Consider the following 27,920-nt stretch of genomic DNA (forward strand, 5'->3'; position numbering starts at 1 on the left):
ATCTTAAATGACGCTATCGTGGCTGCCTCTACCACTGCAGCTGGCAACGCATTCCAGGCACCCACCACCCTCTGTGTGAAGAACTTTGCACACATATCTCCCCTAAACTTTTTCTCTCACTTTGAACTCGTGACCCCTAGTAATTAAATCCCCCACTCTGGGAAAAAGTTTCTTGTTATCCACCCTGTATACACCACTCATGATTTTGTTGACCTCAATCGGGTCCCCCCTCCACCTTCGTCTTTCTAATGAAAATAATCCTAATCTACTCAACCTCTCTACGTAGCTAGCATCCTCCATACAAGACAACATCCTGGTGAACCTCTGCACTCTCTCCAAAGCATCTACATCCTTTTGGTAATGTGAGGACCAGAACTGTACACATTATTCCAAATGTGGCCGAACCAAAGTCCTATATAACTGTAGCATGACCTGCCAATTCTTGTATTCAATACCCTGTCCGTATGAACTCCAATAGTCACTGGCTGCCACTCAGAAAAATGACCCGTTTATTCATACTCTTTGCTTCCTGTCTGCCAACGAGCTCCCTATCCATGTCACTACACTGTCCTCAGTCCCATGTGCTTTAATTTTAAATAAATTACAAATTATTTTTCCAACTTTGTTTTTGCTGAAAAAAAATTAGTCTTTTGCTCGATACTCAAATGTGACTGAACTGCATTATGAGTTGGTAATGAACAACTGGGGAGAGGGTGAAATCGACTGGTGCCCCCTGTCTGTTGCCCCAGAATATCTACTTTCTGTGCAGCTGTAAGGTGGTGAAACAAGCATTACAGTAACCATCACATTTTGCATTCCCGAAGTTCTCACAGTCTTGAGTTCTACAAAGCTTTCTCCTTGTCTCCAAGTTCTGTTGATCTGATGATGAGAAAGTGCGAATCTGTGAAGATTGCAAATGACCACTGCTGCTGTTGCTGCTTGTCACTAACTCCACCTCAAAGAGTTCATTGGTTGTTCTGTCAGACAATCCCTGATCATTTGATGCATTATAATTGTGACATCTTGGCAGCACAGGACTCTGAAATGACAATATTTTATTTAGCCAACTCCATTTAAAAGTCAGTTAACAGTTTTGCACATTTTGTTGTTAACTCCATTGTTTTCACTGATTGTAATCAGCACAGAGTACAACATTACAACTTGGCTTATACATTTTCGATTTGCTAGTTTGGCTGAAATTTCAGAGCCAGCCTTTTGTCAGTCATAGCAACATAATGTTCTGTTTCAACATTTTACTGTTATTACTGTATGGTTGATATTCCAATATCTCAGACAAACTTTCATTATGTTCTTTTTATCTACTATTTTTGGAATGTATAGCTAAGGAGGTGGAGATGTTATTCAGTAAACTCACTGTCAAAGTTACTTTTTAAAATGATCTATGGGACGTCAATCCCATTGGCTAGCCCATTATTTATTGCCCATCCCTAGTTACCATTGAGAAGGCAATGATGAGTTGCCTCTTGAACAGCATCAGTCCTTGGTACGTCGAGCACCCACAGAACTGGCAGAAGGGTATTTGCAAATATCTTCCCTTATACTGGGAATAGCAACATTCCAGTTTAGTTTGGGTGGCATGGTGGCTCAGCGGTTAGCACTGCTGCCTCACAACACCAGGGCCCCAGGTTCAATTCCAGCCTCGGCCAACTGTCTGTATGGAGTTTGCACGTTCTCCCCGTGTCTGCGTGGGTTTCCTCTGGGTGCTCCAGTTTCCTCCCATGGTTCAAAGATGTGCAGGCGAGGTGAATTGACCATGCTAAATTGCCCGTAGTGTTAGGTGCATTAGTCAGAGGGAAATGGGTCTGGGTGGGTTCCTCTTCAGAGGGTCGGTGTGAACTGGTTAGGCCGAAGGGCCTGTTTCCACACTGTACGGAATCTAATCTAATCAGTTTATAACCGCAAAAAGGGTTTCTCTAAAGCCCAAGTAGTGGAGAATTCAAATCTCATCTTGAGCTAAAAACAATCTGGAAATTAAAAGCTAGCATCAAAAATTCAGTGACAAAGAAGCCTCAGGTTATCTTAAAAATAGTATCTGGCTCACTAATGTTTTTTTGAGAGGGTACCATTGTCTGGTTTACATGAGTCCAGTTTCATACTGTATGACTGATCCCTAACTGCCCTTTGCAGTAATCTGAGGATGACAGTGATATCTCTGACAGGAGAGAAGATGTATCTCTCTTCTCCTGAAGGGGCAATGCCTTCAGGGTGACAACCAGCAGCTCTCCAGCACCTCACACGATGTTTACATCATAGGAATCTAATGAGTCAGGATCTGCTGAAGTCATCTGAGATTCTGATCCAGTTTTATATCCATTGTCCTTACTGTCACCTTCAGCAGATTAGCTTGAAGACGATTCAGGAGTGAATTTCTTTCTTAATAATAAAGCATCTCACTCCCAGCCTGTTATACAAGAAGATGGTCCTGAAGGGGTTAATGTTCATACTGCTGTGGTTCCACCCATTCTACTGATGCTACAGATTGTCAGTGGGTGGAGACAGAATTCTCCTCTGGCTTTCAGAGGGAGCAGATGGATCTGCACCCACTCTGCATGGTCCAGTCATTACACCTGACTAAATGGAATTGTATTTATTGCCATCATTGAACAAACCTTCTCTAAATCCAAGAACAGTGTCTCTCCTGTAAATACACTACAGGGACTGATATCCTGGACCAAGAATCACTAGAGACGCTAAAGACTAAGCAAATGTAGAGGAGTACTGGTGGCAACAAAGCACCTCAAGCAGCTCATACCCAGCAGCACACACTGGCAAAGGTGGTAAATACCACAGTGCACCACGAGTGGTCATTTGGAAAAATACCACAGCAGTAACCCATCATCAGTTTTCCAGCACCCACCCCCAACACACTCCATCACCCATTCCCACAATATCCCAGAGTGTGCAATAAGAAAGCCGGAAATTAATGACACAAGGATTGCCTTGTGGTTACATCCATTTGGATATTTGGGGTAAAAATTGTAGGGTTTCAGGTAATATCTCTAAATGAACTTTATATCACCCATTCTGTCTCTATACTCCTAAATGGAGTGTTGTTTAAAAACTAGTGAACCGCAGAAAGAAGCAGATAATGGTCACAATTCCTAGTTATGGTTTTTCACTAGAACAGGCTGTGAAGTGTCCCTGGTTTTTGTTGTGAGGTGTTCCTGGTTTTTGTTGTGAAGTGTCCCTGGTTTTTGTTGTGAAGTGTCCCTCTTTGATCCAGTACAGGAGAGGGTTTCTCCAGAAAATGTTTTCAGAATATGCAAATGGAATTGAGGTAAACTTGGTGAGATGGATCAGAAACTGGTTTAGTAATAGGACACAAAGAGAAGTGGTAGAAGGCTGTTTGCATGACTGGAGGCTGGTGTTTAGCAGTGTACCACGAGAACCCTCTGTTACATACAGAAATGATACAAAAGGAAATGTTGGGGGACTGTTAAGCAAATATGAAGATGACACCAAGATTGGTAGGCTGGTGAATAACAAAGAAGATGATTGTAGGTTCCAGAAGATATAGATGGGTTGGTCAGATGGACAGAGCAATAGCAGATGATACTTTATTTAATCCTTGATAAGTGTGATATGATGTACTTCGGAAGAAAAAACAAGATGAATGGGAGGACACTGAGTAGCTTAGAGGAGCATAGGGATCTTGTGGTAATTGTTTACAGATCCCTGAAGTTGGCAGAACACCTAAATAGGATAGTTAAGCAGGCATATGGGATACTTGTTTTCATCAGCCATGGCATAGGGTATAAGAGCAAAGAGGTAGTGTTGTAGCTGTACAGAGCATTGGTCAGGCCATAGCTGGAATACTGTGTGCAGTTCTGGTCACCTCCCCACAGAAAGGATATGATAGCAGCAGAGGGGATAGAGAGGAAGTTCACCAGGATGTGCCTGGGATGGAGAAATTGATCTGTTAGGAGAGACTCATTGGGTTTGGATTGTTTTATTTAGAGCAGAAAAACCTGAGTGGGGACATATTTGAGGTGTATACGATTATGATGGGCATGGACAAGGTGAATAGAGAAGAATTGTTTCCCTTGGTTGAAGGGCTAACCACGAGGGGTCAGGCAGCTTTAGGGTAAGAGGCAGTGAGATTCAGAGGGGATTTGGGAAAAAAATGTTTTCACTCAGCGGTTGGTGGGAATCTGGAATGCACTGCCTGGGAAAGTAGTGGAGACTGAAAACCTTACAACCTTTAAAAAATATAACAATGAGCATACAGTCATAGAGTCATAGAGATGTACAGCACGGAAACAGACCCTTCAGTCCATCCCGTCCATGTTGACCAGATATCCCAACCTAATCTAATCCCATTTGCCAGCACTAGGCTCATATCCCTCCAAATCCTTCCTATTCATATACCCATCCAGATGCCTTTTAAATGTTGTCATTGTACCAGCCTCCACCACTTCCTCTGGCAGCTCATTCCATACACGTACCACCCTCTATGTGAAAAAGTTACCCCTTAGGTCTCTTTTATATCTTTTCCCTCTCACCCTAAACCTATGCCCTCTAATTCTGGACTCCCCCACCCCAGAGAAAAGATTTTGTCTATTTACCCTATCCATGCCCCTCATGATTTTAAAAACCTCTATGAGGTCACTCCTCAGCCTCCGATGCCCCTTGGAAAACAATCTCAGCCTATTCAGCCTTTCCCTGTAGCTCAAATCCTCCAACTTTGGCAGCATTCTTATAAAGGAGGAGAAAGTGAGGACTGCAGATGCTGGAGATCAGAGCTGAAAAATGTGTTGCTGGAAAAGCGCAGCTGGTCAGGCAGCATCAAAGGAGCAGGAGAATCGACGTTTTGGGCATAAGCCCTTCTTCAGGAATCAAGGGCTGAAGAAGGGCTTATGCCCGAAACGTCGATTCTTCTGCTCCTTTGATGCTGCCTGACCTGCTGCGCTTTTCCAGCAACACATTTTTCAGCATACTTATAAATCCTTTCTGAGCCCTATCAAGTTTCACAATATCCTTCCGATATTGCATGCAATATTCCAAACGTGCAACAGGTCAGGCAGCATCCGAAGAGCAGGAAAATTGATGTTTCAGGCAGGAGCCCTTCATCAAACGTTGATTTTCCTGCTCCTCGAATGCTGCCTGACCTGCTGTGCTTTTCCAGCACCACTCTAATCTAGACTCTAAGCTCCAGCATCTGCAGTCCTCACTTTTCTCTAATCTAGACTCTAAGCTCCAGCATCTGCAGTCCTCACTTTTACCTATATTCCAACAGTGGCCTAACCAATGTCCTGTACAGCCGCAACATGATCTCCCAACTCCTGTACTCAATACTCTGACCAATAAAGGAAAGCATACCAAACACCTTCTTCATTATCCTATCTACCTGCGACTCTACTTTCAAGGAGCACTTCAAACATTATAGCATTCAAGGAGATGGGACAAGTGCAGGAAATTTGGAGTAGCGCACTTTTAGTGGCAGTTGCAGCAGTACAGGCTTGATAGGCTGAAGGGCCTTTTCTGCACTGTATGAATATATGAATAAATTCCCTTTTCTTGCATCATGAATTATGCTTCTGTGAAAAGTTGCAAACAACCAATGCAATATTTCTGTGCTTTAGTTTACCCAGACCAAGAACGGTTTGGCTGTGCTCACATCTGAGACCAATTCTTCTTACATTTACTTTCAAAAAAACCCAGGATCCACAGAATGGTCACAGCCCAGAAAGGGCCGATTTGGCCCCCTCAGTCTGTGCAAGCTCCCTGCAAGAGGAATTCTCCTAATTCCACTCACCTCCCCTTTCACGGTAGTCCTGAAATTGTTTGCTCTTCAAATAATTATCTAATTTACTTTTGATGGCCTTGACTAAACCTGCCTCCCCCCAAACTCAGACAGTACATTTCAGACCCTACCCCCTCAGGTGAGCCAATTTATTGCAACTTATTTTTCCACTTATTTGAGTGTCATCTGCAAATTTGACTATAGTACTTTCTAAACCCTCATCCAAGTCATTAAAGAAGTTTGTAAACAATTTGTAAACAGGTCCAATTGAACCCTGTGGCACTCCACTAGTTACTTTTTGCCGACCAGAAAAAGAACAATTTATCCCAATGCTCTGCTTTCTGTTGGTTAGCCAATCATCTATCCAAATTAATAAATTACCCCAACCCCATGTGATCTTATCTTGTCCATTCACCTTTCATTTGGCACCATATTAAATGCCTTCTGGAAGTCAAGATATCCTGCATCTACAAGATCCCCAGTATCCACTTTGCATCAGTATTCACCAAGGAGAAGAACATGAATAATGGTAAGATTAGGGAGGAATAAATTGATATACTGGGGCATGTCGAAGTTAGGAAGGTAAAAATTACACAACACCAGGTTATAGTCCAACAGGTTTGTTTGGAAGTACAAGCTTTTGGATTGCTGCTCCTTTGTCAGGTAGCGAATGACTTGTTTAAGAAGGGCAACAGGAATAAACCAGGAAATTATAGGCTGGTGAGCCTGACATCAGTGGTAGGGAAATTATTGGAGAAGGTTCTGAGGGACAGGATTTTCTTGCATTTGGAAAAGAATGGACTTATTAGAGATGGTCATCATGGCTGTGTGCAGGAAGAGTCTTATCTCACAAATTTGACTGGGTTTTTGAGGAAGTGATGAAGATGTTTGATGAAAGTAGGGTTGTGGATGTTGTCCACATGGACTTTATTTGGTCCCTTATAGTAGGTTGGTTAGAAGATTAAGTTACATGGAATCCATGGTGAATTGGTAAGTTGGATACAAAATTGGCTTGGTCATAGAAGACAGTGGGTAATTATGGAAGGGTGCTTTTCTGGCTGGAGATCTGTGAGCAGTAATGTTCCACAAGGATCAGTGCTGGGACCACTGTTGTTTGTAATATATAAATAGTTTAGATGAAAACGTGGGTGGTCTGATTACTAATTTTTCAGATGGCATGAAATTGGTGGAATTGTGGATAGTGAGGACAGTTATCAAAGTACACAGCAGGATGCAAATCAGTTGAAAAGTTGGGCAGAGAAATGGCAGATAGAGTTTTTTATCTGGCCAATTGTGAGGTGGTGCATTTTGTGAGGTCAAATGCGAGAGGGAAGCATATAGTTAATAGCAGGACCCCAAGGAGCATGGGTGTACAGAGGGATCTTGGGGTGCAAGTCCATATCTCCTGAAAGTGTCAACACAAGTGGAGAAGGTGGTAAAGAAGGTGCATGGTATGTTTGCCTTTATTGGTTTGGGCATTGAGTATAAGAACTGGCAAGTCATGCTGCAACTATATAAACCTTTAGTTAGGCCACATTTGGAATATTGTGTGTATTTCTGGTTGCCACAATACCAGAAGGACATGAATGCTTTGGAGAGGGTACAAAGGAGGTTTACCAAGATGTTGCTTGGATTGGAGTGTAGTAGCTATAAGAAGAGGTTGAACAAACTTAGATTATTTTCACTAGAGTCTCTGAGGTGAGGGGCACCCTAAGAGAAGTGTATAAAATTATGAGAGGCATGGGATAGGGCAGGTAGTCAGAAAACCTTTCCCAGGGTGGAAAAGTCTAATACTGGGGGGCACTGGTTAGGGAGAAAGAGGTAAAGTTTAAAGGAGGGTGGTAGGTGCCTGGAATACATTGCCATTAGCCAGATGCATGAACAAATGGGGAATAAAGGTGCAGGCAGATGGGATTAGGTTAGAAGGGCATCATAAGCAGTCCAGACATGATGGGCCAAAGGGCCTGTTCCTGTTTGCACTATTCTATGTTTTAAGAGAGAGCCTAGAACCAGTAGACACAGTTTAAAAATAACTGGTCATCTATTTAACAGAGATGAGGAGAATCTTTTTCTCTGGGAGGTTGTGAGAACTTGAAACTCCTTTCCTAAAGGAGTCAAGGTCACTGAATACCTTTAAGGCAGAAGCAGATCAATTGACAAAGGATTCACTGGTTGGTGGGAGGAGGTGGAAACGTAGTGGCGAGTCCAGAATCAGATCAGCAAGGACCTGATTGAATGGCTGAGTAGGCTTGGGGTACTGAATGGCCAACTACTGCTGGTAGTTTGTTGTTTGTACTGGAGCCATGTTGTTTCTGACCAGAAACATCACTTATGGTAAGGCAGCCAGTGTGGAAACAGAAACAGTGTTGATGCTCCTTCTGTCACTAGCCTGAACCATTAACTCTGTTTCTTTTCCTTTACAGATGCTACTGAGTATTTTCTGATTTTATTGTAAGTTGCCAGAAACCTGTATCAAAATAGAGTCATAGAGATGTACAGCGTGGAAACAGACCCTTTGGTCCACTTGTCCTAGTGGTTAATATGCCCAGTTTGATTTATGTTGATATCATTTATTTTAAGGCAATGAAGGGAATACATCAGAAAAAGTAAAATACAAAATTAGAAACCAAATGAAATTTAGAAATAACTGAAGTAACACATGAACACAAGAAATACTAATTATTCCTGGTCAGATCGAAGATTCACTGGGAAAACTGCAACACTTCTAATTCAATAGAGACTATATGATATATTCTATAAATTATACTATTTTAAATTATAAATATTTTTTTAAATTATGCAACACAGACTTCCCTTGGTATTAAAGAAAGAATTAACTCACCCAAATGTGTTGATCTGCAGGAATATCCCTGCCAGACTTGATTCTTTGTGCATGTTTACTCTGAACATAAACATAGCATTTTTCACAATATCCACTATACACTGGATTGGCAAGCATGCTACACTCAGCTTTAGAACAAACTGACATGTTTTTAAGGTGGGATGAAATCTGAGCAAGGTTCCCATTAGGTGCAGTTGGAGAATGATTAACGTGCTGGTTTGGATCCTGCTGAGCAGACGCTCCTAGGAAGAAAAGCGTTATTGTAAGTCTGATTGTTAATTCCACTGCCCCACAAAACATGTCAGTAAAGGCACTGGATACATGTCTTTTATGAAATCAGTATTTCTGTGCAAAACAGAATTGAGTTTGGACACTGACAGAACTTATCCGGATACACAATAGGATTTTAAAAACAGTGTGGTCTCCAGTGCTGGTGAATTCTGGGATATCGTGGCAGTGGTGAGTTGTTCTGGGAACAGCAGGTTGTAACATGGAGCTAGAATCAGGTGATGGGGACACTGTAGGGGCAGGGTCGGATAGTTAATGAGGTGGGTTTGATGAGATGCAGTGACAGACCTTACTTGACCTCACAGAAAAAGACCCTCCATAAAACTTGACCCAACTGGCACTCTGCCAAAAAGATAAGATTCAGTTGTGTTGAGCACAGCAACACACACACACACACACAGATTTCAGACAAATTCTCACTCAATAAAAGCTCTCTTCCCACCTCTAATCCATCAACAATACCGCACAGGAACTGGAAATCATGAATCAGAAACACTGGCTTTGTTCAAACTCTATTTCATAACAAAATGTTTCTATTTTTAATGGAAGGGTTATGTTCCCTTTTCTGTGTCCTTTGTACATTTCAATATCTCTACGCCCCAAGTCAGTACAATTTACACACTGGTATTGCTACCAGAAAGCTAACTTGCATTCTTGTATTTTTATCATATTTACAGACTTGTTGTTTTCTCTGTTTATTTTTTATTGGTCAGTGCATAGAGTATAGGAGCTGGGAGGTCATGTTGTGGCTGTTCGGACATTGGTGAGGCCATTCTTGGAATATTGTGTGCAATTCTGATCTTCCTATCGGAAGGATTTTGTGAAACTTGAAAGGGTTCAGAAAATATTTACAAGGATGTTGCTAGGGTTGGAGGATTTGAGCTATAGGGAGAGACTAAGCAGGCTGGCACTGTCTTCCCTAGAGCATTGGAGGCTGAGGGGTGACCTCATAGATGTTTATAAAATCATGAGGGATGTGAATAGGATAAATCGACAAGGTCTTTTCCCTGGGGCGGGGGAATCCAGAATTGGAGGACATAGGTTTAGAATGAGAGGGAAAGATATAAAAGGGACCTAAGGGGCAACTTTTCACATAGACAGTGGTGAGTGTATGGAATGAGCTGCCAGAGGAGTGGTGGAGGCTGGTACAATTACAACATTTAAAAGGCATCTGGATGGGTATATGAGTAGAAAGGGTTTAGACGGATATGGGCCAAGTGCTGGCAAATGGGACTAGATTAATTTAGGGTATCTGGTTGGCATGGATGAGTTGGGCTGAAGGGTCTGTTTCCATGCTGTACATCTCTATGACTCTAAGAATCTGCCTGAATATTGTTTCACATTCTACCAAAATGGAAAAGATCTGAATTTCCTGTTGTCCTATCCTGTGAAAGGAACAAAACATCCCAAGATAATCTCTTCCACAAGGGAACTTCTGTAACCAAGAAGTGCCTGTAATTATAATTTATTATTTTGACATAACTGTTTTGTGCTCGTATATGTATTTTTCTCTTTACATATATCATTTCTATCTCACTTATACCTGAAGTCAGTTTCTGCTTTAAAAGATCTTCTGTCGGCATAATTAATTTATATTTTGTTAGTTGTGAATTTCCCGTTAGAATCTTCTACTTTTTCATCCTTGGACTGTTTTCCTTCTACGTCAGTTGCAATAATTTTGAAAAAGCTGGGCAGGCCTTCACTGCAGAAGCCTGGAGTTTAGTTGGTTGTGTCTCCTCCTGATGATGGTGAGCTAACAGGCCAAGATATAGACACAGTGGGTGAGCTAAACTGGTGTGGGGAGAGGGGAACCCTGTGCCCCTCAGTGATGAGAATCCTACCCTCTGGAACTGCTGCGGACCTCAAAGATCTTGATGTTGGGGGCTGTGGGTAAGGGGGCTTTGCCTATCTTCGGAAGGGGTGGTGTTGGTGAGCGATGACTTTTATATTCAGGTAAGAAAGAAGTCAGCGCATCCTCGTCTCAAAGGGTGTCCCAAGGGGCAAAGATTTATGCTTCCTGCATTACTAAAATCATTGTTAAAAAGAAGGGAGGCAATGGCCTAATGGTATTATCATTGAACTGTTAATCTAGAGACCCAGGAATGTTCAGGGGACCCAGGTTCAAATCCTGCTATGGCAGATGATTGAAATTTGAATACAATAAAAATCTGGAATTAAGAGTCTGATGATGACAATTATTGTCAAAACATTCCATCTGGTTCACTAATGTCTGTTATGGAAGGAAACAGGCAACCTGGTGACTCCAGACCCACAGCAATGGGATAGATTCTTAACTGTCCTCTAAGTATTTAGGGATGGCCTAGGCAGTGACACCCTCATTCTGTGAATAAATAAAAAGACTGAGCTGCCATTCTCCCATCACTAACTGCTTTATGGCAATGGGCATGTGATACTGGGGTGTTTTAGCTCCGCCTAACCCTGACACAGCTTCTAACAAGATCAGTTGGCCATGAATTATTTTTCTACATGTGATGGTAGAGCTGCTTGGTGTGATACTCTCTCACGCTCTATCAGATGAACTCGATGGGGCACTCACCTTACCTAATGTCCCCCTCCCTGCTACAACTCGTACTCAAGTGGAAGGGCCATGTCATATCAGGTCCACAAGACCACATTCTCTCTTTGTAGTGACTGAAGTTTCTTTCCACAACTGAACATTAGTTTTACTGAAATCCCTAAACATGAGTACTGATCTCTTGCTCCCCATATTCCCAATGGATTGGAATAGTGTTCCAGTATGTATTTGCTGAGGATTAAACCATCAAACATCCCAATGTAGGACATGTCATGAATGTTAAATAAATAGGGTAGCTGGGAGGTGCAGCATGTTCCCCAATATTTCCTTGGGAATTTGTCTGTTATAGAAACAACCAACTCTGAATCAGAGACTTCCTGCTGTGACCAAAGGGATGTTTGAGGGGAAATATTTGCAAAGGAAACTCCTGACCATCAGAACTCTTTCCAGGTAAGTTAGTCTTGGTTATTGTTTGCATTAATAAAAAAGATTGCACTGCGTGAGGAAGATATTCCTGGAAGGCTATATCCAGTGAAATATTGCCAGTTACATGTACAGCTGGTGGATGAAGCTGGTCCTGTGTAAGAGCGTGTGGGTAAGTCAAACTGGAGGAACCAGGCAGCATCTCACACAATACTGAAACATTCAAAAAGGGCAGCAACAATTTTGAGTTCATTTTAAATGGTCTCAGAAGAAAATGTAAATAATACTAAAAGGAGACAAGATGCTGAAGGTTTTCATTTTGCACTCATCAGAACCAGGAGCAAGAAACAAACTTGAAAAAAAAATGACACAAATTTATATAAAATGAAAAGAGAGTATGAATTGGTTGAAGATTTAGTAAATGCAGTTAACCCTCTTCATTTTAACCTTCTGATTAGTCAGGGTGTTGCCATGGGGATGGAACAGCGTTTGGCTTTCTCTATGATTCCATTTTTTGAGAAAGATTCAATGTGGATATCTGCAAATTCCTTTTGTCTATATAGTTCAGGGTCTGGTGGTTTTTTAAAGTAGCTTCTAGCATGCACAAGTCCACTTAAGGCCTGGCTACTGATCTTCAGTTAATATTTGATGTAACTTGGTACTGTCTGGATTATTTAATAAGTGGTTTCCAATTGCAGATAAACACAAACTGGTGAATATACTTTCCTGGGGCTTGCAAGCACAGATTGGATTGGCACAAATGGCTTGCTGCCCACTGTGAATGGTCAATTGTACATGTTTTTTGATATGATCTGCCAGTCAATATGATGTACAACCTTCAGACCTCGCATCACTGGCACTGAAATTCACATCATGTTACTAATTTATGTAGTAGGCAATATGTCTGTTTGATTTGATGGCAACATCGTGTTAGAGCAGACAACCACTCATGGGTTTACTATATAGTAACAGCACAGAACATCTAACTTCATCTGTTTTCTTTAGTTTTCTTTAGTTTTATTGAATCATGAGATGTGGGCTTCACTGGCTTGGCAGTATATATTGCCCATCCCAAGTTGTCCTTGAGAAGGTGGTGGTGAGCTGCCTTCTTAAATTGCTGCAGTCCATGTACTATAAATCGACCTACAATTTTGTTAGGGAGAGAATTCCAAGATTTTGACCCAGCAACACTCAAGAAATGGCGATACGTTTCCAAGTCCGAATGGAGTGTGGCTTGGAGGGCAATGGTGTTCCCACATATCTGCTGCCTTTGCCCTTCTAGATGGAAGTGATCATGGGTTTGGAAGGTACTGCCTGGGGAAATAGTTCAAGTTTTTGAGAGGCCTTCCCAATTCAGGGTAATCTACGGTAGACCAGACACTGCTCAGGGCCAAAGTGATGGATGTAACTCTTTCATGAGTTTTCACAATATATAGTGAGGGATGATTCAATCAGGCTATCCATTATTATACAGAATAGTTTCTATATGTCCTACTGCATGTCAAGCTTACACTGTAATCAGATGGCTAGCACTCTACACAAAAGGCTGACCTTGTAGTGCATGTGACTTTAGGAATCTCAATGTGTATATTGACCAGTAAATGTAGATAATAATTAAGAATATATTTTCTGACTTCTGACTTTTTGATATCTAGAGATGTACAGGCTAGATGGATTGCCCATGGTAAATGGGGGTTACAGGTATTGGTTGGGGGAGCTGCATCTGGGTGGGCTGCACTTCGGAGGGTCAGTGCAGACTGGATGGGCTGAAAGGCCTCTTCCCACTCTGTTGGACTTCTATGATTCTCAATTAACACATCGAAAAAGGAAGCTCATTTGATTGCTTTGTTTCAATAGTAAATTCAAGCACAAGCTAGAGTTTATTAAGCTGCACAAAGGGTTAGGATTAAGCTCCAACTTTAAGTTCCTTTTAGTAATCTTTATGTTCTTTTTCATCTAGAGTTTACTTCTAAAGAGAAAACTGGACTTTGCTGTCTTTAAGGCAAGTGTAACAGAATTGTATAGTGGATCTCCCCATGTTAATGGAGACTGGGTTTCCTGATGGAGATTAACTCCTTGTTCAGTGGAGAAGAGGTGGTATAAGATAAGGCGTCAGTCAGGGCAGAGACGGACGGCTGAAGTCTGAAGACTAACAAAGATATGGGTGGGGGTTTCAGCAACTGTTAAGCTGAGAGGGGCTCGGATGTAGGTGAAGAGTGGAATTAGGCAATTTAAGAAGGTTACAAGGAAATGTCCTCTCAAATGTTAATGTTCATCTGTCTACCTGCACCTTCTCTGTGGCTGCAACACTATATTCTGCACTCTGTCATGCTACCCTGGTACGATTTGCCTGTATAGCATGAAAAACAACACTTTTCATTGTCTCTGGGTACATGTGACAACACTAAATCAAACTCAAATTCAAATGATTGTATAAAAAACTGTAGACAGATTTCTGCACAGTGTGATCCCAGAGCCTCAGCTGCTGGGTGTATCACAGTTAAAATTGAACTGTTGATCTCCAGTACCAAACAGCCTGGTTTCCTTGTATCGGCAGATACTTGGAAAAAATCAGGTCATGGTGTTTATGATTTCTGGAAGCATGCTTTACAAAAAGCAAACTACTTACCAATTTCTTCCACGTATCTAAAGAAACACGTGGTACAGAATCCATTCTGTTCTTCAGTCCCAAAGTACTGGCAGTTTTGATTTTTGCACTTTGCTGATTCACCCAGCTGACTAAACGTCTGTCTCTGCCCCTGTGGAACAAGTGGTCCATAGTTACCAATCTTGGCCACGGCAGCTTGCAGTGACCCCGAAGGTGTTTGCTTGGTTCTGCTCTGTGACTTTGAGAGAGAATCCCTCATCTCTGAGCAAGGGAAACATAAACCATTGAATGTTCTTATCACTTGCTTGCAACTGTTGCATCTTTCTCCCCACAAATCCATCTCCTCTTCCACAAATTCACCTTCAGCTTTTGGATAAGAATTACTGCCTTCCTCTGGAATGTGGCCACTTCTTTCTTGGAAGCAACTTGGACAAAGTCCATTCATCGTCACATTCCCAGTGAATGGACAATGAGATGTTTTGCACTTGAGGGCATTGTTCTCACTGCAGAAAGGACTGTGCGCTGACAATGGTGGTGCTGGTTGGAGGGGAGTTGATGGGGTTTTCCTGATGTCTTTCAATCCATGGAGTGTTGTACCTCGGGACTCTAACTCCTTCACATTGTCTCCTTGGCCATCACTTTGTTTACAATTGTTGGCCCCTGAAGACACATCTGTTTTTCGGAAGGCATCACGACATGTGTGACAGAACGGCTTTGTGAATTTTGAGCAAAAGTACGTGCATCCAGGAGTCAAACATTTGTCTCCCACAATAGACAGATTAGAGAGGAAAGCAAGCCCATCTTCATTTCTCCCACTCCTTTCTTTGTCTGTGTTTTGCTGCCAGAATTTGTATTGGTGATTAACCAGCTGGAAATAATCTTGAACCAAGTTAAGATCATCAGGCAAAGGATTTATATACAACCTGCAAACAGAACAAAGCTGCATTTATTTAAAAGCCAATTTTACTGCTTTGAATGATTTAATTTTTATGAACTGTTTATCAATAGAAGACAAGACAATTTAATTTAGCTTACTTTATAGAGCAAGGAAACTGAACTGAAAAGGCCAGGGTGCTAGATCATTGACACAACAATATCCCAATTAATCTCTCAGGAATTTCAAACCACATTGTGTTAGTTGCAGCATGAGCTTCGAGAGAAATTTATTGGTATTTCTTGGTGCAGAGATGTAAAGTTTAAAAAAAAAAGTTAGCAAATTGGTACTTAAATTGCATCCGATGTGCAGGAAAATCTCTGTTGGATGTGGAAGTATCCTTTGGGGCTTTGGATGGAAGTGAGGGGGGGGGAGGTGTGGGCACAGGTCTTACACCTCTTGTGGCGGCAAGAGAAGGTGCCGGGGGGTGAAGGATGGGTTGTTGGGGGGCGTGGACATAACGAGGGAGTCACTGAGGGAATGGTCCCTGCGGAATGCAGAGAGGGGTGGGGAGGGAAATATATCCCTGGTGGTGGGGTCTGTTTGTAGGTGGCAGAAATGGTGGAGGATAATGCATTGCATCTGGAGATCGGTGGGGTGGAAGGTGAGGACCAGCGGAGTTCAAGGGCAGAGGTGTGGGAAGTGGAGGAGATGTGCTGGATGGTATTGTTGAACATGTGGGAGGGGAAATTGCGGTCCTGTAAATAGGAGGCCTTCTGTGATGACCTGGAGTGGAATTGCTCCTCCTGGGATCAGATGCAGTTAAGGCGGAGGAATTGGGAGTTAAGGATAATGTTTTTAATCGGGGGAGGAGCGGAGGGGAGAAGAGCTAGTGTTGACCAGGTAGCTGTGGGATTCGGTGGGTTTGAAGTCAATGTCCATGTTGAGTTGGTGGCTGGAGATGGAGACAGAGAGGTCCAGGAAGGGAAGGAACATGTCCAAAATGGTCTCGGTGAACTTGAGGTCAGGGTGGAAGGTGTTCATGAAGTTGAAGAAGTGTTCAACCTTTTCGTGGGAGCACAAGGTGGTGCCAATACAGTCATCGATGTAGCGGAGGAAAAGGTGGGGAATGGTATCAGTGTAACTGCAGAAGATGGACTGCTCCACATACCCGATGAAGAAGCAGGCATAGCTGGGGCCCATGAAGCTGCCCATGGCTACCCCTTTGGTCTGAAGGAAGTAGAAGGATCCAAAGGAGAGGTTGTTGAGGGTGAGGACCAGTTCAGCCAATTGAATGAATGTGTCAGTGGAAGGGTAGTGGTTGGGTTGGCGGGACGGAAAGAGACGGAGGGCTTGGAAGCCTTTGTTATTGTGGATGGACGTGTACAGGGACCAGATGTCCATCGTGAAGATGAGGGACTGGGGGCCAGGGAACTGAAAGTCATGGAGGAGGTAGAGGGCATGGGTGGGCATGGGCATCCCTGTAAACAGTGTGCAGTAAACAGGATCAAGTGCTTCCTCAACCGATGGATCAGATCAAAGCTCTGAGCATCAGGCCTGCCCCATCCCTTATTTTTGGAAGGATATTGTTTTATTTGGAGTGTTCGCACCCTGAGGGATGGGACTTAGTGGCTTTGTTTTTCTGGTAGCAAGGATTCATGGTGGAGGTGGGGGAGTGATCTGGACATTCCCTTTTCTTTTGGCTGTTTCTTTTCTTTCTGCTTCTATTTTTAATCCTGTTTCTTGTCCACTAAGATGGTGCTGGAGAATGGTAGTATACCTTTCACTGTACTCCTGTACTCGAATACACCTGACAATAAAATTGACAATCTAAACAAAAAAAAGATCATTGGAGGTAGCTCAAAGAAGGTTCATTTGGATGATCACCAGAATAGAGGGTTTGTCTTGTGAGCAAAGCTGAACAGGTTTGGACACTATATATTGTCTAGGGTTTAGAAGAATGGGAGGTGATCTCATTGAAACATATTGATTTGTTAAGGGGCTTGACAGGGTCAATGCTGAGAGGATGTTTTCCCTCATGGGAGCATCTATGAGCAGAAGGCATAATCTCAAAATAAAGGGACACCAATTTAAGACTGAGATTAGGAAGAATTTCTTGTCTCAGAAGATTGAGTGTCTTTGGAATTCCTTGCCACAGACAGCTGTGGGGCCAGAGTCCCTGTGTAGATTTGAGGACTGAGATTGATTCTTGATCAGTGGGGAATTAAGGGTTGTGGGGAAAGAGCAGGAAAGTGGATGCGAGGAGTCCCGGATCAGCCATGCTTCTATTGAATGGCGGAGCAGGGTCGAGGGGGCCGAATGGCCTACATCTGTTCCTATTTCTTATGGAGAAGCTCCACAAATATTCCCATCCTGAATGATGGGCGAACCCAGCACGTCAGTACAAACTATAAGGCTGAAATACTGGATTTGCCATCAGTTGGAATAATAACAAATCAAAGCAATCCAACAAAGAATCCCATTGATATTTGCTGCCTGTTCTTGTGTAAGGTTTATAGAACATAGAAGAATACAGCGCAGTACAGGCCCTTTGGCCCTCGATGTTGCGCCGATCCAAGCCCACCTAATCTACACTAGCCCACTATCCTCCATATACCTATCCAATGCCTGTTTAAATGCCCATAAAGAGGGTGAGTCCACCACTGCTACTGGCAGGGTATTGCATGAACTCACGACTCGCTGAGTAAAGAACCTACCCCTAACATCTGTCCTATACCTACCCCCCCTTAACTTAAAGCTATGCCCCCTCGTAATAGCTGACTCTATACGTGGAAAAAGGTTCTCATGGTCAACCCTATCTAAACCCCTAATTATCTTGTACACCTCTATCAAGTCGCCCCTAAACCTTATTTTCTCCAATGAAAACAGCCCTAAGTGCCTCAGCCTTTCCTCATACGATCTTCCTACCATACCAGGCAACATCCTGGTAAACCTCCTCTGCACCCGTTCCAATGCCTCCACATCCTTCCTATAGTATAGCGACCAAAACTGCACACAATACTCCAGATGAGGCTGCACTTAGCTACATTGAACTCCATTTGCCACCTTTCTGCCCAGTTCTGCAGCTTATCTATATCCCGCTGTAACCTGCCACATCCTTCCTCACTGTCTACAACTCCTCCGACTTTCGTATCATCCGCAAACTTGCTCACCCAACCTTCTAGCCCCTCCTCCAGGTCATTTATAAAAATGACAAACAGCAATGGTCCCAAAACAGATCCTTGCGGAACACCGCTCGTAACTGCATTTGAAGAATGGTGGATTATAAAAAAAGGATCATAACATACAGACCTTACCCATCCTTCGGGAACGTTTATAAATATTTTGTCGGAATGTGAGGCCCCACTGCAGTGAAAAAGAGCCCAAGTAACCCTGAAAGTGCGCTCACCTTGAATTCAGCGTTGAGTCCAATTGGTTGTGTGGAGTTTCGTCTTCTGTGATGAAACCCCAGCCTCGTTCGTCTGTTGGATCGAGGAGAGCTGGAGTAGCGCCTTCACATCCAGCTGTTGTTAGCTTAACAAAACCCAGAGCTCTCTCTATGGATTGACTCTGTCAATGTCTCACCCACAGAGTTGGCTTGTGTTTGATTCAATGAGAATATTTAAAATCTTTTGCTAACCCAAAGTTGCCAGCGAATCGAATCAAGCCGCAAGCTTCACAATCACGAAATATAAAACCGAAACAACTACGGCTGCTGTAAATTAGAAACAAAAACAGAAGTTTCTGGGAAAGCTCAGCAGGTCTGGCAACATCTGTTCAGAACGGAAGGGTCACTGGACCCGAAACATTAACTCTGATTTCTCTCCACAGATGCCGCCAGACCTGCTGAGCTTTTCCAGCAATGTCTGGCTTTCTCTCGCAATCACAAACTGCCTTCCTTCACGAGAGCGTACAAAGAATTAATTGCGATTTGAAAAGGCTGCGGAATGTGTGGGTGGTCTGTAATGATCCCCTTCCACTACACTCACTCCTATTCGCTCCTCACACCCTGGCCACCCATGTCAGCTCCAATGCTAAACAAACATTGCCTTCAGATGTATTATCTCCCCATGTACCTTCCTGAATCCAATTAATTTGGTCTTGGGAGAGTCAGGAATGTGGAGATCGACCTAATCATGAATTCCATATTTTTCAGGAAGTTACTGAGAGACTAGACTCACCGAACTGCATCTGCAAATGTCCCACCGTAACAATCTGGCAGAGTCACCACAATCAGATAACTGCTCAGTACTTGCTTCCTGTCACATTTTTCAGCATCAAGCAGAAAGCGAATCGGAATCTCCACACTCCCCTGCTCACTCGGAACGGCCAGGGGAAAAGCATTGATTTCTGAAAGGGGAAGACATTTGGAACTTTTATTTCAATTATCTGCAGTATTCCTGAGGCAGCAGAATAGATCATGTCAGCTTCCATCTTCCCCTTTATTTTCCCACATTTGAGTTGAAACTTTCCGTGGAGTAATGGGTTAACCTGATAAACCTTAACAACAATGTTCCTAATAGTGATGTCAGAGCCTTATCAGAGAGATCGGGAAGGAGACACAAACTGTAATCTGTGTAAAGATACAATGTGGTTAGGTCTTTGAGATGTTTGTGAGGAGACAATGGAGCCAGGTTCTATGCTTCTGGGAGATTGGAGAATCCTGAATAATTCTCTAAACGCTGACCACACAACAAAGCACTTCCATCTCCCCCAAACTGACTGAGTTAAGTCTCTACAAAGACACAGATGCTGCTTGACCAAAATCAATGAAAACCGAAAAAAACGTAAATCAGAAACAAAAACAGAAATTGCTGGAAAAGCTCAGCGGGTCTGGCAGCATCTGTGGAGAGAAATCCAAGTTCACATTTCAGCCCTGTTCTGAGGGAGGGTCACTGGACCCGAAACATTAACTCTGATTTCTCTGCACAGATGCTGCCAGACCTGCTGAGCTTTTCCAGCAATTGTTGTTTGTGTTTTTCTCTGTTAGCAATAGCTGTGAGGGGCTGAGTAGACCCATTCAGTTATAATTTCTCTGAAGTTTCTGAATTTGGAGGTCCGGTGTTGGACTGGGGTGGACCAAGTTAATTTGGAAGCACTAGCTTTCGGAGTGCTGCTCCTTGATGATGAGCGCTTCCGAAGTGTTTCCAGATAACGCCGCTGGACTATAAGCGGGTGTTGTGTGATTTTTAATCCCGAAGTTTCTGGTTTCCTTATCAGCTGCAGGGTTCCTCCAGGCTCCACAGAGGAACCCTCAGACTCCCCCGTCATCTCCAAACAATTTGTCACATTCCCAGTCGAGGGTTAACATTGAGCTGGGTCTCTTTGCCGAGACTCGGCTTTGGACAACAAACACACCAGGACAATGCGATGATTGTCAATGTCCAACGGCAGAAGACAGGGTTAAATAGGCCATCGTGACCCACAGCTTTATGTGTTTCCGAGCTGCTTAATTCTGGTGAGGAGCTTCCATAAGGTGGAGTGAGCGGTAACACTGAGTTCAAAACCCCAACTAAAGGATTATTTTAAAAATTAGCCTCAAGACAGGACACTGTAGTTTCCCCCCGCCCGGGGGGCGACTTGCACTGGATAGTGATGATGCGGATTTGGAGTTTCTGACAAGGTTTCGGTATTGGTTTAACTCCTTGGACTGTGACCCAGGGAATTGGACCCAGGTGAATACTTCTGCTGCTGATGTGTATGAATACTTCCCCTCAAGGCTGGAGAGTTTATTTGTTCCCTGTTCTGAACAATAGATGCTCAGGTTAGCAGTAGATCACACTGTCAATCTGAATTTATGGTTTGTTTCTGGGAAAGATAATTCATAACAACCACCATTTTGGCTCCAGGTGTGATGCAGATCCTTGTATAAATTGGACAAGTTCACCAGCTTACCTGGTCCTACATCATTGACACTGATGAGTGGTGTGAAATATTGATGTGCATAGCTGAGCAAAATGGGGTAAGAGTAGCAGAGATGAGGAGGCCAGTGCAAAGGCAGATAAATCCCAGCTGGACTCGATGTCATCCTCTCTGAAACACTTTTGGAACTTCCTTTTGAGTTTCCTGTTTTAAAAAAAAAACAAATGAAAGATTACTGGATCCTACAATGTTGCATTTACTTCCATAGTGACCAATAATATTTTAATGCCCCCAAAGGAAAAATAAGATACTTCAGTTGCAATGCAAACTCATTATAAATATGATCTCAAAACTCGCTAATAAATATGATTTGGCTGAAGAATGCAGGGTATTGGATAAATAATGTTTCAATGAAAACCATGGGAAGAAGGCCTTTGCATAAAATGGATGCATTGACATAAATGAGGTGGAATATATGTTTCTTCACCAACAACATGCATTGTTTCAGATTCCTTTCTGCTGTGAAATATCCCAAATCATTTCCATCCAATGACAACATGCCTTTGCTGCTATTTCCTGGCCCCAAATTATTTTTCAGGAAGATTTTATTTCTTTATTCCATAATATTTACATTTAATGATTCCATTTAGCTTTCCAATAATATTTAAGGTAGATATGTGTTTTTTTTTCTCACAGGCTTTGTGAGTCTTTGGAGCTCTCTTCTTGAAAACATAGAGTTATAGAGTTATACAGCTTAGAAACCCCACTTCCTCTGGAAGTTCATTCCACATACTCTCTGTGTTAAAAAAAAATTGCCCCTTGTGTTTTTTTAAATGCCTCACCTTAAAACTATGCCCTCTAGTCTTGAAATCCATCTCCTACACTTCAGTGAAAAATGTCCCAACCACTCCCCATAATTCAAACCCTCCATTCCTGGCAATATCCTGGTAAATCTCTTCTGAACACTCTCCAGGTTCCTGTATCCTTCCTATAACATGATGGAAGCAGAGCCTTCAAATAGTTTTAAGGCAGAGTTGGAGACATTCTTGAGAAGAGAAAGGGGTGTTGAAAGGTTACCGGGGTCGGCAGGAGTGTGTGGTAATCAGGTCAGCAATGATCGTATTGAATGGCACAGCAGATTCTAGTGCTGAATGATCTACTCCTGTGCCTAAGCTGTATGTTTAAATGTATTTTCTTATTCCCTCATTTGACGTGGATATCACTGGCTGGGACAGCAGTTATTGCCCATGCCCAGTTGCCCTTGAGTTGCCCCAATGAATTCTATTTCAAGTGCAAGAAGTTCTGTCAGTGCACATTGTACTCATGGTGTGCCTGTAATAAGTCATAAACAGCAAAAAAACCCATCAGTCCGATGTTTCTTAAAACAGCATGTCTGACAAAGCAGCACCTTTTCAGTATTGCACAGTCCATCCACGGGATTTCGTATTGTCTCCAGAGTTCACTGAAATGTTTCAATACAGTGAAATACTTTTTCTAAATGTAGTCACTGTAGTAATGCAGGAAACACTGCAGTCAGTTTGTATTTCATTTATTTGCTGAAGGATAAATAATGGCAGGGCCCTGGGGAATAACTGCTGCTTGTTTTCTGAACAGTTGAGAGGAGACATGAGAGGCAGGTTTTTTTACGTAGAGGGTGTTAAGCATCTGGAATGTGCTGCCAGAGGTGGTGGTGGAGGCTCATACAATAGAAACATTGAAGAAGAATCTTGACAAACATCTGAATAAGCAGCAAATAGAAGAATGGGAACTATGCGGAGGTGAGATGTTAGTTTAGAAAGGCATCATGTGTGTGTACAGTCTTGGTGGATCAAAGGACTTGTTCCTATGCTGGACTGCTCTTTGTTTTTAGATCTAACTTCACTTGAGAGAGCGGCTGGGACTTCCATTTAACATCTGATTAAGATTGATTTCCAAGGAGGTGTGTGCTTTGGGAATTAAGGTTGAGGTGAACATCAGGTAAAGGGGAGTTTGGGGTCAGCGCATGCTGATGTTTCTATTTTAAATGACATATTCAATCCTGTGTATATATTTGGGAGATATTCACCATCCACAAGGAAACTATCAATGAAAGTTTGCACCCATGGCCTCCCACCAATGGTGATGCTGCAAGGCCTTCATCACTATAGAGGTGGTGGTGGAGGCTCATACAATAGAAACATTGAAGAAGAATCTTGACAAACATCTGAATAAGCAGCAAATAGAAGAATGGGAACTATGCGGAGGTGAGATACTGTTAGTTTACTATGTGATTAATTTACACAGACTAATCTGACAGAAAATATCACATTGGAATTGATCATTTGTATCATTTTAAACATGGAACAGTTGGTCATAATTTGGCCTGAGTCAGTAGTTCATGGGTTCAAGTCCTACTGAAGTGATTGCAACAATCTAGGCCAAAGTCAATGCAGTATTGAGGGAGTGCCGCACTGTCAGAGGGTCTGTACTCACAGATTGCCCTGAGAACAGTTAAGAATCAAACACATTGCTACAGGCCTGGAATCGCATGTATGCTTGACTAGGTAAGGACAACAGATTTCTTTCCTGAAGGACATCATTGAACCAGGAGGGTTTTTTTTTTTCAACAGTTGACAATGTTTTCACTGTCATCATTAAACTCTTAATTCCTACATTTTTAAAATCAAATGCAAATTCCACTCTCTGTCATGATAGGATTTGAACCAAGGTCCCCAGATGATTACCTGAGTGTCTAGATTAATAGTCTCACCATAATACTAGGTCATCATCTTCCCTCTGCTGGTATTGCCTGAAGGATGAAGACTGGTTGAACATTGACAAAACTTCATGTTCTCCTTCAGAGAGAATTGAGGATCTTGAAAACCAGGTGATGTGGACCACAGGGCAGCAATATGTCATCTCATTCAGAGATGACACCTTCTGACGCTCAGCACTGCTTGAACCATGGATTAAAGTGTCAGCTTGATTATATATTCAGCTTTCCGAGTAGGATTTGAACTCATGACTTTAGGACTGATGTGAGAGATGATTATCCAGCTAAGCTGATGGTTGCATGGGGTGAATTTTTGGAATGTTCTGTGATGCTGCCTAAGCTCCAGGACATAAGCACCACTCGTGCATTTGGTGCCGAGTGCAATGGTCCTTGAGAGACATTGATGACCATTGACCCTGGATAATGCTTTATTGAAAGATGAGATTAGATTAGATTCCCTACAGTATGGAAACAGGCCCTTCGTCCCAACAAGTCCCTCCAAAGAGTAACCCACCCAGACTCATTCCCCTACATTTACCCCGACTAATGCACCCAACACTATGGGCAATTTAGCATGGCCACTTCACCTGACCTGCACATCTTTGGATTGTGGGAGGAAACCAGAGCACCCGGAAGGAACTGCATTTTTAATGGGGTAGTAATTGAAGGCAAGAATATGTCATACTTTACAAATGCAGTACATCCAGCCAGATGGACCACACGACACCTGGAGGGAACCCACACAGACACGGGAAGAATGTGCTAATTCCACACAGGCAGTCACACGGAGATGGGAATTGAACCCAGGTCCCTGGCACTGTAAGGCAGCAGTGCTAACCACTGAGCAACCCTGCCACCCCTTGTGGTGAGGCTGTAAACCAATCCTCATGGTTAAATACTTGACAAAAGGGCACTTGAGTGAGATAATATTTGGGTATATGTAGAAATTCTTGGCAGAATATCCACACCTTCAGGAAGTCAACTGGATTTCATTAAGATAACAAAATGAGCTGAGATTGTGGTTATTTGAAGACACCATATTACAAACCATCTAACTGGTCTTGTTCCACATTTTAAACTCACCTACAACAACAACAATAGGTCTCCTGACAATGTTGGCTAACACAAAGATGTGGACATCCTGATAAATGTTTGCCAAAGGATGGCCTGCAGGAGACCCAGGATTGGAAGATTCAATCACATTCTGCCATTCTTGATCCCAGATCTGTATGTATAAAAAAACAAAGTTGATTTCGCAACAGAAAAGCCATAAAGGAGAATTAGAACATATCATTTAGAAATATGAAGTAAATTAACTTCATAAAGATACTGTCATCAAGCAGTTAAACAGGGCAACTGGGCAATTGCGCGAGTTAAATTCCCCACAGTCATCCCTCCAAAGAAAAACCTAATCAGGAATTGATCAAATTAGGAATTTGACCTTTATCATGCTCCTATCGACTCACCAAATACTTACTGCTCCAAACCATTGGGTGTGGGAAACTGCACCAAATTTACTCCTCAAAAAGGAAACAGTGGGGCAGTGAGGTGAAGCTCGATATTCACGAAGGGAGTTGAATTAATTTGGGGAAGCTCCTGTGACCTTTCTCATTAGATGTAGCACTGATTTCCAGTATGCTCGACAATGAAAAAAGGATAGGACACAGGCTGATTGAGTTCCAGAACATCAGGATCAGTGAATAACAGCTACATTACAGATTTACTGATATTAAAATGATGAAAAGGCAGTATGTCAGATGCTAAATACCTTAGGTATCTTAAAACAAAGTAAAGGCTGTTCTGATGAAAAGGTTATTGATCCAAAACACAACCTCAGTTCCCCACTCCAGACATCATGCCTAATGCAGTGTTCCCAGCTTTTCTGGAATTTAGAACAGCACTGATCAAAACAAGTCATTTTAGTCAAATTTTAAGAGTATGAAGTTACATGAATAATGCAGAATGAATTTCATTTTTAAGCAGAGTGCGGAGAGAAGCTGTAAAGCTTTTTGCAAAGTTAATACTGAGGGGCAGATAAAAAAAGTATCATGTTAGAGAGACGCAGCAGCTTAGAGCGTGTGTGTAAAAAGTGAAGCAGAGGTGAAGGAGTTGAACTGAACAGAAACACCAGGATTCCACTCCTGGAGAGATAGCGACACGCTCTGTACACCTCCCTCGAGGAAGGGGCGGTATCTGTCCCCCAGGATCGGGAAGACCAGGACCAGGTTTTCCAGCCACAGAGCTGCAGGCCATCCACCATCTACAAGGTACTAGCTGCTGTGGGTATGAAACTCATGTGGTGCCCAGGATTATTGCTGGACCCTGACCATGGGTGAATTATTGTAGTGGTAATAGTAGGTAAGGGGAGGTGGGTTCATAGGGCAGGATGTCAAGGGGGACAGCAATGGCAGGGGTTGGGGCAGTCAGCAGGAAAAGTAGGGGTGAATGCCAGCACATTCTCCTATTTATGATGCCAAGCCCTTGATCAGGCGCTGTTGCTTTTGAACAAGGAGACCCCTGGCACCCACACACAGAGCCCCTGCCCACCTCTGGATAATACTAATGATGGCAGCAGAGTATTAATTACCCACTGAAGGGCCTCAATTTCCAGTTGACAGGAAGCTTGGCCCTGGATCTTCCCTTCATGGATCCAATCACGGTGGAGGCATGAATTTGACGGGGTCCCTATTTGTTACAATTCAGCCTCCTTATTCGCCTCTACCACCAAACATGCCTCAAGGGCGGGTATTAAATTCTGCCCAGTGTTTCAGGTCAGGGTAAGGATGCCAGAATTGAAAATTTTAGAAATCTGACAGGGAAGGGAATAGAACAAAGAGGAAGATCTGTGATTGGATGTAGGACAATGGAAGTTACATTTCAATCTTCGGTGCGATGGTTAATCATCACAATATCAAATGATTCACTGGGTGCAAACCCATTGAAAGAAAATGAGTAATCTGCCCCAAAAACCCCTTTGGGCTTTTACTTTAAAAACAAATATTGAACTAAAACACCAGAAAGTCCCACTGTTATACACACACTGAGGTTTGAGTCAATAATGGACATTTTTCTAATATTTTATTCACCTTCTCTCAAACAGTTCCCAAACATTGCACAAAACATTTTCAAAATCTCTATGTATGATGTGAGGGAGGGATTACCAACATCTCAGTGTCAGCATCAAACACTCAGACCACAGTTTTTATTTATTCATTCATGGGATGTGGGAATGACTGGCTGAGTCAGCATTTATTGCCCATCCCTAATTGCCCAGAGGGCAGTTAGGAGTTAACCACATTGCTGTGGGTTTGGAGTCACATGTAGGCCAGACCAGGTAAGGTTGGCAGTTTCCTTCCCTAAAGGATGTTAGTGAACCAGATGTGTTGTTCCAACAATCGACTATGGATTCATGGTTATCATTAGAATCTTAATTCCAAGTTTGTGCGAAGATTTGTAGCTCGGGTGCTCATTGCTGTGGTTCTGTTCGCCGAGCTGGAAGTTTTTGTTGCAAACGTTTCGTCCCCTGGCTAGGCGACATAATCTTTGATGGTTCCTCCGGTGTTTATAGTGGTCTGTCCCTGCCGCTTCCGATTGTCAGTTTCAGCTGTCCGCTGTAGTGGTTGGTATATTGGGTCCAGGTCGATGTGTTTGTTGATGGAGTTTGTGGATGAATGCCATGCCTCTAGGAATTCCCTGGCTGTTCTCTGTCTGGCTTGCCCTATGATAGTAGTGTTGTCCCAGAAGGCAAATGTGTTAAACCCCTTCTGAACCACCCTGTCTGCATGTGACACATACTTCAAAGACCAGAACCCCTCGGTCTCTTTGTTCCATATCACTATCCGAGGCCCAACCTTTAATCAGTGTAAGTCCTGCCCTTGTTTGTTTTACCAAGATGTAATATTTTGCATTTATTCCAATCCAAAAAATCACAAACATCCTTCGAGTATAAAGGCAAGAATAGTATACTTAAG

The 27,920-nt window shown here is 42.7% G+C and overlaps 1 protein-coding gene across 1 annotated transcript in view; it reads right to left on the reverse strand.

Moving 5' to 3' along the window:
* Positions 1 to 464: 464 nt before the first annotated feature.
* The window catches only part of LOC122564311 (tumor necrosis factor alpha-induced protein 3-like), a 36,453-nt gene continuing 8,997 nt past the window's right edge, over positions 465 to 27,920 (reverse strand). The window contains exons 3-8 of the mRNA XM_043718982.1: positions 25,033 to 25,174; positions 21,231 to 21,401; positions 19,517 to 19,685; positions 14,483 to 15,384; positions 8,607 to 8,848; positions 465 to 1,039 (exon numbers count right to left, since the gene is read on the reverse strand). Coding sequence (XP_043574917.1) covers positions 755 to 1,039; positions 8,607 to 8,848; positions 14,483 to 15,384; positions 19,517 to 19,685; positions 21,231 to 21,401; positions 25,033 to 25,174 — 1,911 coding nt within the window. The 3' untranslated portion in view covers positions 465 to 754. The remainder of the gene's footprint in view (positions 1,040 to 8,606; positions 8,849 to 14,482; positions 15,385 to 19,516; positions 19,686 to 21,230; positions 21,402 to 25,032; positions 25,175 to 27,920) is intronic.

This window comes from Chiloscyllium plagiosum, chromosome 29, assembly GCF_004010195.1.
Source record: "Chiloscyllium plagiosum isolate BGI_BamShark_2017 chromosome 29, ASM401019v2, whole genome shotgun sequence".
Taxonomy (NCBI): Eukaryota; Metazoa; Chordata; class Chondrichthyes; order Orectolobiformes; family Hemiscylliidae; genus Chiloscyllium; species Chiloscyllium plagiosum.